Source organism: Dendrobates tinctorius, unplaced genomic scaffold, assembly GCF_039654945.1.
Source record: "Dendrobates tinctorius isolate UK_male_01 unplaced genomic scaffold, ASM3965494v1 ptg000124l, whole genome shotgun sequence".
Lineage (NCBI taxonomy): Eukaryota > Metazoa > Chordata > Amphibia > Anura > Dendrobatidae > Dendrobates > Dendrobates tinctorius.
In genome coordinates, this window is record NW_027361792.1 from 3053119 (window position 1) to 3068651 (window position 15533).

At 56.8% G+C, this 15533-nt stretch overlaps 1 protein-coding gene across 3 annotated transcripts in view; it reads right to left on the minus strand.

The window, feature by feature from the left end:
* LOC141046917 (transmembrane protein 263-like) overlaps window positions 1-10961 on the minus strand; it is a 141622-nt gene extending 130661 nt beyond the window's left edge. The window contains exons 1-2 of one of the 3 annotated variants that reach the window (XM_073541731.1): window positions 10799-10961; window positions 2868-2952 (exon numbers count right to left, since the gene is read on the minus strand). In XM_073541731.1, coding sequence (XP_073397832.1) covers window positions 2868-2952; window positions 10799-10957 — 244 coding nt within the window. In that variant the 5' untranslated portion in view covers window positions 10958-10961. The other 2 variants (XM_073541732.1, XM_073541733.1) reach the window with 2 other exon arrangements.
* Window positions 10962-15533: the final 4572 nt, after the last annotated feature.

Consider the following 15533-nt stretch of genomic DNA (forward strand, 5'->3'; position numbering starts at 1 on the left):
GTGTCTCATGTGGACTTTAATCTTGAGCTCCTTCCACAAGTTTTCAATTGGGTTAAGGTCAGGAGACTGACTAGGCCACTCCAACACCTTGATTTTTTGCCTCTTGAACCAGGCCTTGGTTTTCTTGGCTGTGTGCTTTGGGTCGTTGTCTTGTTGGAAGATGAAATGACGACCCATCTTAAGATCCTTGATGGAGGAGTGGAGGTTCTTGGCCAAAATCTCCAGGTAGGCCGTGCTATCCATCTTCCCATGGATGCGGACCAGATGGCCAGGCCCCTTGGCTGAGAAACAGCCCCACAGCGTGATGCTGCCACCACCATGCTTGACTGTAGGGATGGTATTCTTGGGGTCGTATGCAGTGCCATCCAGTCTCCAAACGTCACGTGTGTGGTTGGCACCAAATATCTCGATCTTGGTCTCATCAGACCAGAGAACCTTGAACCAGTCTGTCTCAGAGTCCTCCAAGTGATCATGAGCAAACTGTAGACGAGCCTTGACATGACGCTTTGAAAGTAAAGGTACCTTACGGGCTCGTCTGGAACAGAGACCATTGCGGTGGAGTACGTTACTTATGGTATTGACTGAAACCAATGTCTCCACTGCCATGAGATCTTCCCGGAGCTCCTTCCTTGTTGTCCTTGGGTTAGCCTTGACTCTTCGGACAAGCCTGGCCTCGGCAAGGGAGGAAACTTTCAAAGGCTATCCAGGCCGTGGAAGGCTAACAGTAGTTCCATAAGCCTTCCACTTCCGGATGATGCTCCCAACAGTGGAGACAGGTAGGCCCAACTCCTTGGAAAGGGTTTTGTACCCCTTGCCAGCCTTGTGACCCTCCACGATCTTGTCTCTGATGGCCTTGGAATGCTCCTTTGTCTTTCCCATGTTGACCATGTATGAGTGCTGTTCACAAGTTTGGGGAGGGTCTTAAATAGTCAGAAAAGGCTGGAAAAAGAGATAATTAATCCAAACATGTGAAGCTCATTGTTCTTTGTGCCTGAAATACTTCTTAATACTTTAGGGGAACCAAACAGAATTCTGGTGGTTTGAGGGGTTGAATAATAAATGACCCTCTGAATAAACTTTTCACAATTTAAAAAAAAAATTAAACAAAGAAATAACATTCTTTTTTGCTGCAGTGCATTTCACACTTCCAGGCTGATCTACAGTCCAAATGTCACAATGCCAAGTTAATTCCGAATGTGTAAACCTGCTAATCTGCAGGGGGTTGAATACTACTTGTAGGCACTGTAGAGGTGTTATCAGTCAGTGTACAGGAGGAGGAGGAGGTGAGCTGTGACATCATCTATCGTGAATGGTGGATCCTGTGTTATATACAGTGGGGTACAATAAGTACTTCATCCACTGCCGATTTTGCACATTTTCCCCCCTACAAAGAATGGAGAGGTCTGTAATTTTTATCGTAGGTACACTTCACCTGAGAGACAGAATCTAACAATAAAATACAGAAAATCACATTGTATGATTTTTACATAATTAGTTTGCATTTTATTGCATGAGATAAGTATTTGATCACCGACCAACCAGCAAGAATTCTGCCTCTCACAGACCTGTTAGTGTTTCTTTAAGAAGCCTCCTACTCTGCACTCATTACCTGTATTAACTGCACCTGTTTGATCTCGTTACCTGTATAACAGACACCTGTCCACACACTCACACCCCGACCTCTCCACCATGGCCAAGACCAAAGAGTTGTTTAAGGACACCAGGGACAAAATTGTAGACCTGCACAAGGCTGGGATGGGCTACAGGACAATAGGCAAGAAGCTTGGTGAGAAGACAGGAACTGTTGACACAATTATTACAGAAACACAAGATGACCGCCAATCTTCCTCGGTCTGTGGCTCCATGCAAGATCTCGCCGCGTGGGGTAAGGATGATTCTGAGGAAGGTCAGAAATCAGCCCAGAACTACACGGGAGGACCTGGTCAATGGCCTGAAGAGAGCTGGGACCACAGTCTCCAACATAGCTCTTTGTGACACACATGGATTACAATCCTGCAGGGCACGCAAGGTCCCCCTGCTAATGCGAGCACGTGTCCAGGGCCGTCTAAAGTTCACCAATGACCATCTGGATGATCCAGAGGAGGCATGGGAGAAGGTCATGTGGTCAGATGAGACCAAAATAGAACTTTTTGGTATCAACTCCACTCGATGTGTTTGGAGGAAGATGAACGATGAGTACAACCCCAACAACACCGTCCCAACCGTGAAGCATGGTGGGGGAAACATGGCACTTTGGGAGTGCACTGAAACACAATGTTGCCCAGTGGCCGCCCCAAAACCTGAAAGATCTGGATAAGATCTGTATGGAGGAGGAGGCCAAAATCCCTGCTGCAGTGTGTGCAAACCTGGTCAAGAACTACAGGAAATGTCTGACCTCTAACTGTAGAAAGGTTTCTGCACCAAATATTAGGTTCTGTTTTTTTACTGTATGACACTTCTTCTCCCCTCTGTTTGCACCGCGGTAACACTGATCCTTCCTGTGAGGACGCTGTGCTGACTACAGTACAGGAAACATTGGTAAAAATGATAAAGATCAAAGATAAACCTGGATGATTAATGATCGAGAGCAACAAGGAAAAATGAAGAAAAAAGAAAAAAATGCTTAAAAAAGTGCAGCTCCAGTGCAGAGCTATGCGTCTCCATGGTAACAGAACTCACTCTGCAGTCTGGTCCTTCCGTTTCCGTATGTCCGTCCTTTACTTCCTGCCTGAATACAATGTAAGGCAGAGGTGGCTGCATGGTCAGACTATGCAGGGGTCTGTCTGTCGTCTGTCACCATGGCAACGCATAGGTCTGCACAGCGGCTGTATACAGAGAGCAGCAGCGGATTTTTCATGGCGTCTGACCTGCAGGTTCCTCCGACGAGGGAGCGGGAATCTCTTCTTCATCGTTCGCTGCAGTTTCATCTTCCAAAATTTCAGACGTTGATCCCTAGAAAAGGAAAAAGAAAAAAAAACTTTACATTTTGGGGGTCTGGGAGCTGTGAAGTGTGGCGGTATGATTATGGGGGCGCAGTAGTGCTGACTGCAGTACGGGGGCGCAGTAGGGCAGACTGCAGTACGGGGGCGCAGTAGGGCAGACTGCAGTACGGGGGCGCAGTAGGGCAGACTGCAGTACGGGGGCGCAGTAGGGCAGACTGCAGTACGGGGGCGCAGTAGGGCAGACTGCAGTACGGGGGCGCAGTAGGGCAGACTGCAGTACGGGGGCGCAGTAGGGCAGACTGCAGTACGGGGGCGCAGTAGGGCAGACTGCAGTACGGGGGCGCAGTAGGGCAGACTGCAGTACGGGGGCGCAGTAGGGCAGACTGCAGTACGGGGGCGCAGTAGGGCAGACTGCAGTACGGGGGCGCAGTAGGGCAGACTGCAGTACGGGGGCGCAGTAGGGCAGACTGCAGTACGGGGGGCGCTGTAGGGCAGACTGCAGTACGGGGGGCGCTGTAGGGCAGACTGCAGTACGGGGGCGCAGTAGGGCAGACTGCAGTACGGGGGCGCAGTAGGGCAGACTGCAGTACGGGGGCGCAGTAGGGCAGACTGCAGTACGGGGGCGCAGTAGGGCAGACTGCAGTACGGGGGCGCAGTAGGGCAGACTGCAGTACGGGGGCGCAGTAGGGCTGACTGCAGTACGGGGGCGCAGTAGGGCAGACTGCAGTACGGGGGCGCAGTAGGGCAAACTGCAGTACGGGGGCGCAGTAGGGCAGACTGCAGTACGGGGGCGCAGTAGGGCAGACTGCAGTACGGGGGCGCAGTAGGGCAGACTGCAGTACGGGGGCGCAGTAGGGCAGACTGCAGTACGGGGGCGCAGTAGCGCTGACTGCAGTACGGGGGCGCAGTAGGGCTGACTGCAGTACGGGGGCGCAGTAGGGCTGACTGCAGTACGGGGGCGCAGTAGGGCTGACTGCAGTACGGGGGCGCAGTAGGGCTGACTGCAGTACGGGGGCGCAGTAGGGCTGACTGCAGTACGGGGGGCGCAGTAGGGCTGACTGCAGTACGGGGGGCGCTGTAGGGCTGACTGTAGTACGGGGGCGCAGTAGCGCTGACTGTAGTACGGGGGCGCAGTAGCGCTGACTGTAGTACGGGGGCGCAGTAGCGCTGACTGTAGTACGGGGGCGCAGTAGCGCTGACTGTAGTACGGGGGCGCAGTAGCGCTGACTGTAGTACGGGGGCGCAGTAGCGCTGACTGTAGTACGGGGGCGCAGTAGCGCTGACTGTAGTACGGGGGCGCAGTAGCGCTGACTGTAGTACGGGGGCGCAGTAGCGCTGACTGTAGTACGGGGGCGCAGTAGCGCTGACTGTAGTACGGGGGCGCAGTAGCGCTGACTGTAGTACGGGGGCGCAGTAGCGCTGACTGTAGTACGGGGGCGCAGTAGCGCTGACTGTAGTACGGGGGCGCAGTAGCGCTGACTGTAGTACGGGGGCGCAGTAGCGCTGACTGTAGTACGGGGGCGCAGTAGCGCTGACTGTAGTACGGGGGCGCAGTAGCGCTGACTGTAGTACGGGGGCGCAGTAGCGCTGACTGTAGTACGGGGGCGCAGTAGCGCTGACTGTAGTACGGGGGCGCAGTAGCGCTGACTGTAGTACGGGGGCGCAGTAGCGCTGACTGTAGTACGGGGGCGCAGTAGCGCTGACTGTAGTACGGGGGCGCAGTAGCGCTGACTGTAGTACGGGGGCGCAGTAGCGCTGACTGTAGTACGGGGGCGCAGTAGCGCTGACTGTAGTACGGGGGCGCAGTAGCGCTGACTGTAGTACGGGGGCGCAGTAGCGCTGACTGTAGTACGGGGGCGCAGTAGCGCTGACTGTAGTACGGGGGCGCAGTAGCGCTGACTGTAGTACGGGGGCGCAGTAGCGCTGACTGTAGTACGGGGGCGCAGTAGCGCTGACTGTAGTACGGGGGCGCAGTAGCGCTGACTGTAGTACGGGGGCGCAGTAGCGCTGACTGTAGTACGGGGGCGCAGTAGCGCTGACTGTAGTACGGGGGCGCAGTAGCGCTGACTGTAGTACGGGGGCGCAGTAGCGCTGACTGTAGTACGGGGGCGCAGTAGGGCTGACTGTAGTACGGGGGCGCAGTAGGGCTGACTGTAGTACGGGGGCGCAGTAGGGCTGACTGTAGTACGGGGGCGCAGTAGGGCTGACTGTAGTACGGGGGCGCAGTAGGGCTGACTGTAGTACGGGGGCGCAGTAGGGCTGACTGTAGTACGGGGGCGCAGTAGGGCTGACTGTAGTACGGGGGCGCAGTAGGGCTGACTGTAGTACGGGGGCGCAGTAGGGCTGACTGTAGTACGGGGGCGCAGTAGGGCTGACTGTAGTACGGGGGCGCAGTAGGGCTGACTGTAGTAGCACTGACTGTAGTACGGGGGCGCAGTAGGGCTGACTGTAGTACGGGGGCGCAGTAGCGCTGACTGTAGTACGGGGCGCAGTAGGGCTGACTGTAGTAGCACTGACTGTAGTACGGGGGCGCAGTAGGGCTGACTGTAGTACGGGGGCGCAGTAGCGCTGACTGTAGTACGGGGGCGCAGTAGGGCTGACTGTAGTAGCACTGACTGTAGTACGGGGGCGCAGTAGGGCTGACTGTAGTACGGGGGCGCAGTAGGGCTGACTGTAGTACGGGGGCGCAGTAGGGCTGACTGTAGTACGGGGGCGCAGTAGGGCTGACTGTAGTACGGGGGCGCAGTAGGGCTGACTGTAGTACGGGGGCGCAGTAGGGCTGACTGTAGTACGGGGGCGCAGTAGGGCTGACTGTAGTACGGGGGCGCAGTAGCGCTGACTGTAGTACGGGGGCGCAGTAGGGCTGACTAGTACGGGGGCGCAGTAGGGCTGACTGTAGTACGGGGGCGCAGTAGGGCTGACTGTAGTACGGGGGCGCAGTAGGGCTGACTGTAGTACGGGGGCGCAGTAGCGCTGACTGTAGTTCGGTGGCGCAGTAGCGCTGACTGTAGTACGGGGGCGCTGTAGGGCTGACTGTAGTACGGGGGCGCAGTAGCGCTGACTGTAGTACGGGGGCGCAGTAGGGCTGACTGTAGTACGGGGGCGCAGTAGGGCTGACTGTAGTACGGGGGCGCAGTAGGGCTGACTGTAGTACGGGGGCGCAGTAGCGCTGACTGTAGTTCGGTGGCGCAGTAGCGCTGACTGTAGTACGGGGGCGCTGTAGGGCTGACTGTAGTACGGGGGCGCAGTAGCGCTGACTGTAGTACGGGGGCGCTGTAGGGCTGACTGTAGTACGGGGGCGCAGTAGGGCTGACTGTAGTACGGGGGCGCAGTAGGGCTGACTGCAGTACGGGGGCGCAGTAGGGCTGACTGTAGTACGGGGGCGCAGTAGGGCTGACTGTAGTACGGGGGCGCAGTAGCGCTGACTGTAGTACGGGGGCGCAGTAGCGCTGACTGTAGTACGGGGGGGCGCAGTAGGGCTGACTGTAGTACGGGGGCGCAGTAGCGCTGACTGTAGTACGGGGGCGCAGTAGCGCTGACTGTAGTACGGGGGCGCAGTAGCGCTGACTGTAGTACGGGGGCGCAGTAGCGCTGACTGTAGTACGGGGGCGCAGTAGCGCTGACTGTAGTACGGGGGCGCAGTAGCGCTGACTGTAGTACGGGGGCGCAGTAGCGCTGACTGTAGTACGGGGGCGCAGTAGCGCTGACTGTAGTACGGGGGCGCAGTAGCGCTGACTGTAGTACGGGGAGCTGTAGGGCTGACTGTAGTACGGGGGCGCAGTAGGGCTGACTGTAGTACGGGGGCGCAGTAGGGCTGACTGTAGTACGGGGGCGCAGTAGGGCTGACTGTAGTACGGGGGCGCAGTAGGGCTGACTGTAGTACGGGGGCGCAGTAGGGCTGACTGTAGTACGGGGGCGCAGTAGGGCTGACTGTAGTACGGGGGCGCAGTAGGGCTGACTGTAGTACGGGGGCGCAGTAGGGCTGACTGTAGTACGGGGGCGCAGTAGGGCTGACTGTAGTACGGGGGCGCAGTAGGGCTGACTGTAGTACGGGGGCGCTGTAGGGCTGACTGTAGTACGGGGGCGCTGTAGGGCTGACTGTAGTACGGGGGGCGCTGTAGGGCTGACTGTAGTACGGGGGGCGCTGTAGGGCTGACTGTAGTACGGGGGTGCAGTAGGGCTGACTGTAGTACGGGGGGCGCTGTAGGGCTGACTGTAGTACGGGGGCGCTGTAGGGCTGACTGTAGTACGGGGCGCAGTAGGGCTGACTGTAGTACGGGGGCGCAGTAGGGCTGACTGTAGTACGGGGGCGCAGTAGGGCTGACTGTAGTACGGGGGCGCAGTAGGGCTGACTGTAGTACGGGGGCGCAGTAGGGCTGACTGTAGTACGGGGGCGCAGTAGGGCTGACTGTAGTACGGGGGCGCAGTAGGGCTGACTGTAGTATGGGGGTGCAGTAGCGCTGACTGTAGTACGGGGGGCGCTGTAGGGCTGACTGTAGTACGGGGGGCGCTGTAGGGCTGACTGTAGTATGGGGGGCGCTGTAGGGCTGACTGTAGTATGGGGGGCGCTGTAGGGCTGACTGTAGTATGGGGGGCGCTGTAGGGCTGACTGTAGTATGGGGGTGCAGTAGCGCTGACTGTAGTACGGGGGCGCAGTAGGGCTGACTGTAGTACGGGGGGCGCTGTAGGGCTGACTGTAGTATGGGGGGCGCTGTAGGGCTGACTGTAGTACGGGGGGCGCTGTAGGGCTGACTGTAGTATGGGGGGCGCAGTAGCGCTGACTGTAGTACGGGGGCGCAGTAGCGCTGACTGTAGTACGGGGAGCTGTAGGGCTGACTGTAGTACGGGGGCGCAGTAGGGCTGACTGTAGTATGGGGGGCGCTGTAGGGCTGACTGTAGTACGGGGGGCGCTGTAGGGCTGACTGTAGTATGGGGGGCGCAGTAGCGCTGACTGTAGTACGGGGGCGCAGTAGCGCTGACTGTAGTACGGGGAGCTGTAGGGCTGACTGTAGTACGGGGGCGCAGTAGGGCTGACTGTAGTACGGGGGCGCAGTAGGGCTGACTGTAGTACGGGGGCGCAGTAGGGCTGACTGTAGTACGGGGGCGCAGTAGGGCTGACTGTAGTACGGGGGCGCAGTAGGGCTGACTGTAGTACGGGGGCGCAGTAGGGCTGACTGTAGTACGGGGGCGCAGTAGGGCTGACTGTAGTACGGGGGCGCAGTAGGGCTGACTGTAGTACGGGGGCGCAGTAGGGCTGACTGTAGTACGGGGGCGCTGTAGGGCTGACTGTAGTACGGGGGCGCTGTAGGGCTGACTGTAGTACGGGGGTGCAGTAGGGCTGACTGTAGTACGGGGGTGCAGTAGCGCTGACTGTAGTACGGGGGTGCAGTAGCGCTGACTGTAGTACGGGGGCGCAGTAGCGCTGACTGTAGTATGGGGGCGCAGTAGCGCTGACTGTAGTATGGGGGTACAGTAGCGCTGACTGTAGTACGGGGGGCGCTGTAGGGCTGACTGTCGTACGGGGGGCGCTGTAGGGCTGACTGTAGTACGGGGCGCAGTAGGGCTGACTGTAGTACGGGGGCGCAGTAGGGCTGACTGTAGTACGGGGGCGCAGTAGGGCTGACTGTAGTACGGGGGCGCAGTAGGGCTGACTGTAGTACGGGGGCGCTGTAGGGCTGACTGTAGTACGGGGGCGCTGTAGGGCTGACTGTAGTACGGGGGGCGCTGTAGGGCTGACTGTAGTACGGGGGGCGCTGTAGGGCTGACTGTAGTACGGGGGTGCAGTAGGGCTGACTGTAGTACGGGGGGCGCTGTAGGGCTGACTGTAGTACGGGGGCGCTGTAGGGCTGACTGTAGTACGGGGCGCAGTAGGGCTGACTGTAGTACGGGGGCGCAGTAGGGCTGACTGTAGTACGGGGGCGCAGTAGGGCTGACTGTAGTACGGGGGCGCAGTAGGGCTGACTGTAGTACGGGGGCGCAGTAGGGCTGACTGTAGTACGGGGGCGCAGTAGGGCTGACTGTAGTATGGGGGTGCAGTAGCGCTGACTGTAGTACGGGGGGCGCTGTAGGGCTGACTGTAGTACGGGGGGCGCTGTAGGGCTGACTGTAGTATGGGGGGCGCTGTAGGGCTGACTGTAGTATGGGGGGCGCTGTAGGGCTGACTGTAGTATGGGGGGCGCTGTAGGGCTGACTGTAGTATGGGGGGCGCTGTAGGGCTGACTGTAGTATGGGGGTGCAGTAGCGCTGACTGTAGTACGGGGGCGCAGTAGGGCTGACTGTAGTACGGGGGGCGCTGTAGGGCTGACTGTAGTATGGGGGGCGCTGTAGGGCTGACTGTAGTACGGGGGGCGCTGTAGGGCTGACTGTAGTATGGGGGGCGCAGTAGCGCTGACTGTAGTACGGGGGGCGCTGTAGGGCTGACTGTAGTACGGGGGGCGCTGTAGGGCTGACTGTAGTATGGGGGCGCAGTAGGGCTGACTGTAGTATGGGGGTGCAGTAGCGCTGACTGTAGTACGGGGGGCGCTGTAGGGCTGACTGTAGTACAGGGGGCGCTGTAGGGCTGACTGTAGTACGGGGGGCGCTGTAGGGCTGACTGTAGTATGGGGGTGCAGTAGCGCTGACTGTAGTACGGGGGGCGCTGTAGGGCTGACTGTAGTATGGGGGTGCAGTAGCGCTGACTGTAGTACGGGGGCGCAGTAGCGCTGACTGTAGTACGGGGGGTGCAGTAGCGCTGACTGTAGTACGGGGGGTGCAGTAGCGCTGACTGTAGTACGGGGGCGCAGTAGCGCTGACTGTAGTACTGGGGCGCAGTAGCGCTGACTGTAGTATGGGGGTGCAGTAGCGCTGACTGTAGTACGGGGGGCGCTGTAGGGCTGACTGTAGTACGGGGGCGCAGTAGCGCTGACTGTAGTACGGGGGGCGCTGTAGGGCTGACTGTAGTATGGGGGTGCAGTAGCGCTGACTGTAGTACGGGGGGCGCTGTAGGGCTGACTGTAGTACGGGGGCGCAGTAGCGCTGACTGTAGTACGGGGGGCGCTGTAGGGCTGACTGTAGTATGGGGGTGCAGTAGCGCTGACTGTAGTACGGGGGGCGCTGTAGGGCTGACTGTAGTACGGGGGGCGCTGTAGGGCTGACTGTAGTACGGGGGGCGCTGTAGGGCTGACTGTAGTACGGGGGGCGCTGTAGGGCTGACTGTAGTACGGGGGGCGCTGTAGGGCTGACTGTAGTACGGGGGGCGCTGTAGGGCTGACTGTAGTACGGGGGTGCAGTAGCGCTGACTGTAGTACGGGGGGCGCTGTAGGGCTGACTGTAGTACGGGGGGTGCAGTAGCGCTGACTGTAGTATGGGGGTGCAGTAGCGCTGACTGTAGTACGGGGGGCGCTGTAGGGCTGACTGTAGTACGGGGGCAGATGACAGCGACCTGTGATAACATGAATGAGCCGACGTGTCAGGAAGGGGCCGCAGTGACTGAGCAGCAGTACCGCCGCCGGCCTGGGGACAGGGGTGGCGCTGTATTAGTCAGATGGCAGGCACGCTGTCCCACTCCTGTAGGGCCCTCTGAGCGGATGGGTTTGCTGGTCGTTTCAGGATCCCCCCTCCTGTACGGGAAGCCCCTCACCCAGTGACCGCACAGGACACGCGCAGCATCCGGACACCACATTCCCTCTCCATCACTTGGCCTTCCTGCTGATGGTTTCCACACCTTCTTACCACATGTTCCCCAACTTCTGCGGCTCCAACCACAAGTCCCAGCATGCTGCGCCCTCCTGCAGCTGTCAGGGCATGCTGGGGGTGGTAGTCCTCCTACCCTAGGAGGCGCAGATAAGTCAGTGACACGATGGAAGAAGCAGCCTCACCTTCATGGCGGCAGGGGTCTCCGGTCCTGTGAGCTCCTCCCGTGCGCTCTGCGGGGGGCGCTCTGCTCGGTGAGGCAATGTAAACACCGATTCCTGGAGGGCGGAAGTGACGTCACGCAGGAGCCCCAGAGCCGGCGGCAGCACGGAGCGGGCGGCCATGTTGTGTGTGGCAGGGAAGTGTTTCAGCACCATGGACGGAGTGCACAGGCTATATACATGTGTGTACCCCACCCTAGAGATCAGATCTCTATGGCAATGGCCACCTCCAGTTCTGCCATCTCAGGCCTCCACCAGGAGCCTCACAGGAGACTTTTCATATTGATAACACCAGTGTTAGTTTCTGCTCACTCTGGAAACCATCAACAAGTAGGGTGATTCCTGCTGAAAGATCTCATTGTCCATTGATTTTTAGCTTCCATTTTTATTTTACATTTTCTCCAGGTCAATTTGGTTACGGCGATACCAAAAAAGTCATCATATACAGTATATAATGTATATGTGTGTATATTGTGAGAATCATGTGGGAATAGTGGATGAGGGCAGGTATATCTCGCCCAGATTCCTTTCCTATGTGGCCTAGTCTGGTCAGTATCTCACCTGGTGACTGATGAATAATGGGAGGCGGATATAAAAGGATGCCAGGTGGTTGTGTGAGTGTCTCAGCCTGGGAACACAGAGAGCCTGTCTGTGTGAGAGACACACGTGAGTGAGAGCAGTGCCCACTGCAACTGTGGTTTGGCTGGACGGGAGAAGCCCGCCAGTTGGTAGTTAGGTTGTACCTTGTTTAGTTAGTGCCGGACAGGCAAGGATTTGTTTGATTTCTTTATGCATTGCTTTCACCATTAATAAACCTGACCCAGTGTCAGTTATACCCGGACCCCGGCTGTGCGCCTGAGTTTCATGCTGAACGCACGTGACCTTTGACCCCAGCAAAGGCGATCCCGGAGTGTTTTATCACATTGTGGTGGAGAACGCGGGCATCACGTGGGAAGCATGAGCATGGAGGACGTGGTGAAAGCGCTGGTACAGTCCACCGCCGTCCAGCAAGAAGCTAATTGGGTGATGATGGCCCAGCTGAAGGAGTTGGTGGACATGACAGTTACCGATCGTTCGCTTCTCCAGCAGGTGGCGCAGCGCCTGGCAAGCTTACCTGAGGTTAACCTGGAAGCCGAGTCGAGAGTGATTCATGTGAGTCGGTACTGGCAGAAGATGACGACCGAAGATGACGTTGAGGCATACCTGACCACGTTTGAACGGACGGCGGTGAGAGAAAAATGGCCGAAGGCACGATGGGCCGGCCTGATTGCCCCGTTTCTTTCCGGTGAGGCCCAAAAGGCTTATTATGACTTAGAGCCTGAAGTCACGCAGGACTTTGACAAATTGAAAGCCGAGATCTTGGCCCGGCTGGGAGTGACGACCGCTGTTCGTGCACAGAGAGTGCATCAATGGACTTATCAGCCGGATAAACCACCGCGGTCACAGATGTTCGACCTGATCCACGTGACGAAGAAGTGGCTACAACCCGAGGTGTTGACAGCGCCAGAGATAATCCAGAGAGTCGTCCTGGACAAGTACCTGAGAGCTCTACCGCCAGCCCTGAGGAAGTGGGTAAGCCATGGAAATCCTACGACGGCAGATCAACTGGTGGATCTGGTTGAACATTACTCCGTGGCGGAAGGACTCCGAGACGACGCTACCCCACCTCGTTCTTCATCATCTCCACGTGGAACCGGTAAGACTGTTCCAGGGAGTAGGGGAGATGGAAAAATCCCTAAGACAGTGGGGGAGGAAAACGGGACTGCCCGCACTGCGAGGCCGAGAGTAACGAACTATGGTCTAAGCAAGGGGCCCGTTAGGTGTTTCCGCTGCCAAGAGATGGGACACATTGCTGCGAACTGTCCGGTCACTACTGAACCCATGCAGTGCGACGTCACAGACTCTAAAAACCGCATGTCTATGGTTGCACGTGTAGTGAGTGTGAATGCCGGTCAAAAGGATGCGGAAAAACACTTGTGTGATTTAACTGTTGATGGCAAAAATGTGGTGGCATTGTTAGACTCGGGAAGTGTGGTGACTCTGGTGAAGGCCGGTCTGGTGTCAGCCCCGACTGGACCATCAGACAAATTTTCTGTAACGTGTGTGCATGGAGACACCTGTTCGTACCTCACCACGGTCATATGCATTACTACTTCCTATGGGTCTGTGCAACATAAAGTGGGACTCGTCCCGGCGTTATTGCATGATGTTATCCTGGGCCGGGATTTTCCCCACTTCTGGCAATTGTGGGAGAATCAGTTGATACCCCAGGGTAATAGTGTACATGATTCTTCTCCCAGGGCGCGTGTGGGTCCCGAACCCCTGGAAGATGTCTCCCCGGAAGACTAGGGGGAAGAGTCTGCGGGAAATGACCTGCAGTTCCCGTTTTCAGTCATGGCGGGTGATACGGAGGAGACCGGGGAAGAGGAGGAGGCCGACAGCCGTCCACCTCCCCGTTTGCCGGATTTAGAAGTTCAGAAAGATGACTTCCAAAGCGAGCAAATAAAGGATCCTACCCTTTCTCAGGCTAGGACAAATGTAAAAGTGATAAATGGGGTACCCGTAGAACCTGTCTCTAGGCTGGCATATCCTTACATGGTTCTGGAGAATGATTTACTCTATCAGATAGAGAAAAAGGGGGAAGACCTGGTGCAACTATTAGTCGTGCCAAAACCCTACCGGCGGCAGGTGCTGGACCTGGCCCACGGACATGTGATGGGAGGTCACCTGGGAGTCCAGAAAACCACCGAAAGGATATTACACTGTTTTGTTTGGCCAGGCATGCATCACGATATTCGTGTATATTGTGAGTCTTGTCCTGACTGCCAAGCCTCTGCACCTAAGCCCCGGTTCTGTAGCCCTTTGGTACCCCTACCTATTATTGAAGTCCCGTTTGAGAGGATTGGGATGGATTTAGTTGGGCCCCTTCCACGGTCTGCACATGGACACCAACATATCCTGGTCATCTTGGATTATGCCACTCGTTACCCGGAGGCCATCCCTTTGCGTAACACGGCCACCAAGACGATTGCCAAGGAACTGGTGCATGTGTTTAGTCGGGTCGGTATACCAAAACAGATACTCACCGACCAGGGGACCCCCTTTATGTCCAGGGTAATGAAGGAGCTCTGCCGATTGTTACAGATCGAACCGTTACGCACATCCGTGTATCACCCTCAAACAGACGGGTTGGTCGAACAGTTCAATAAAACTCTGAAGCAGATGCTGAGAAAGGTGATAGACAAGGATGGGAAGAACTGGGACTATTTACTTCCGTATTTGCTTTTTGCCATCAGGGAAGTACCCCAGTCTTCCACGGGATTCTCGCCTTTCGAGTTATTGTACGCTCGACGTCCTCGCGGACTGTTAGACGTTGCAAAAGAAACCTGGGAAGGTCAGGTCACTCCGTTTAAAACGGTGATAGATCACGTCACAAAAATGCAGGACCGTATTGGGGCTGTTATGCCTATCGTCAAAGAACACATGATGCAGGCTCAAGGAGCCCAAAAAAGAATCTATGATAGGGGCGCCAAGATCCGTACGTTTGCACCCGGAGATAGGGTGTTGATCCTGGTCCCCACGGTGGACAGTAAGTTCCTGGCAAAGTGGCAGGGCCCCTTTGAGATTAAGAAAAGAGTTGGTGAAGTAAATTACAAAGTATACCAGGCAGGTAAACGGAAACCTGAACAGATTTATCATGTAAATCTGATAAAACCCTGGAAGGATCGGTCTGCCTTGTCAGCGGAGCTGGCCCGTCCCGTCTGCTCGCATACCGTACCGGAGGTACGGATTGCAGAGACTCTCTCGGAGCGGCAAAAGACTGAGGTCAGGCAGTTTCTACTTCACAGCCAAAAGTTTTTCTCAGAAAAACCCGGGCAGACCACGCTAATGAAACATGACATTGTAACGGAACCTGGTGTCACAGTTCATGTAAAGCCCTACCGAATCCCGGAAGCGCGCCGTGAAGCCGTTTCCCGAGAAGTGAAGGCAATGTTAGAGTTAGGTGTCACTGAGGAGTCGCACAGTGCTTGGTCCAGCCCGATTGTGCTAATTCCTAAACCGGACGGCACCATCCGGTTCTGCAATGACTTCAGGAAACTGAATACGGTCTCAAAATTTGATGCCTACCCTATGCCGCGGGTCGACGAGTTAATAGATCGGTTAGGAAAAGCCCGGTATATTACGACCCTAGACCTAACAAAGGGGTATTGGCAGATCCCTCTGGCGGAGGCTGCCAGAGAAAAGACGGCATTTGCTACGCCGGAAGGTTTATTTCAGTATGTGTATATGCCGTTTGGACTGCACGGGGCACCAGCGACCTTCCAGAGACTGATGGATCGAGTCCTGAGGCCACATAGGCGGTACGCTTCGGCCTATATGGACGACATTGTCATTTACAGCTTGGATTGGGAGACTCATCTCCAGAAAGTACAAGCTGTGATTGACGACCTGTGGGAGGCAGGTCTAACCGCGAACCCCAAGAAATGTCACATCGGGCTAGAAGAAGCCCGGTATTTGGGGTATGTAATTGGGAGGGGTATTGTTAAACCCCAGGTTGATAAGATTCAGGCGGTTCAGGACTGGTCACAACCTGTCAACAAGAAGCAGGTGCAAGCCTTCCTGGGGATCGCCGGCTATTATCGCCGGTTCATACCCAATTTTGCAGCCATCGCTACCCCCCTGACGGATCTTACAAAAG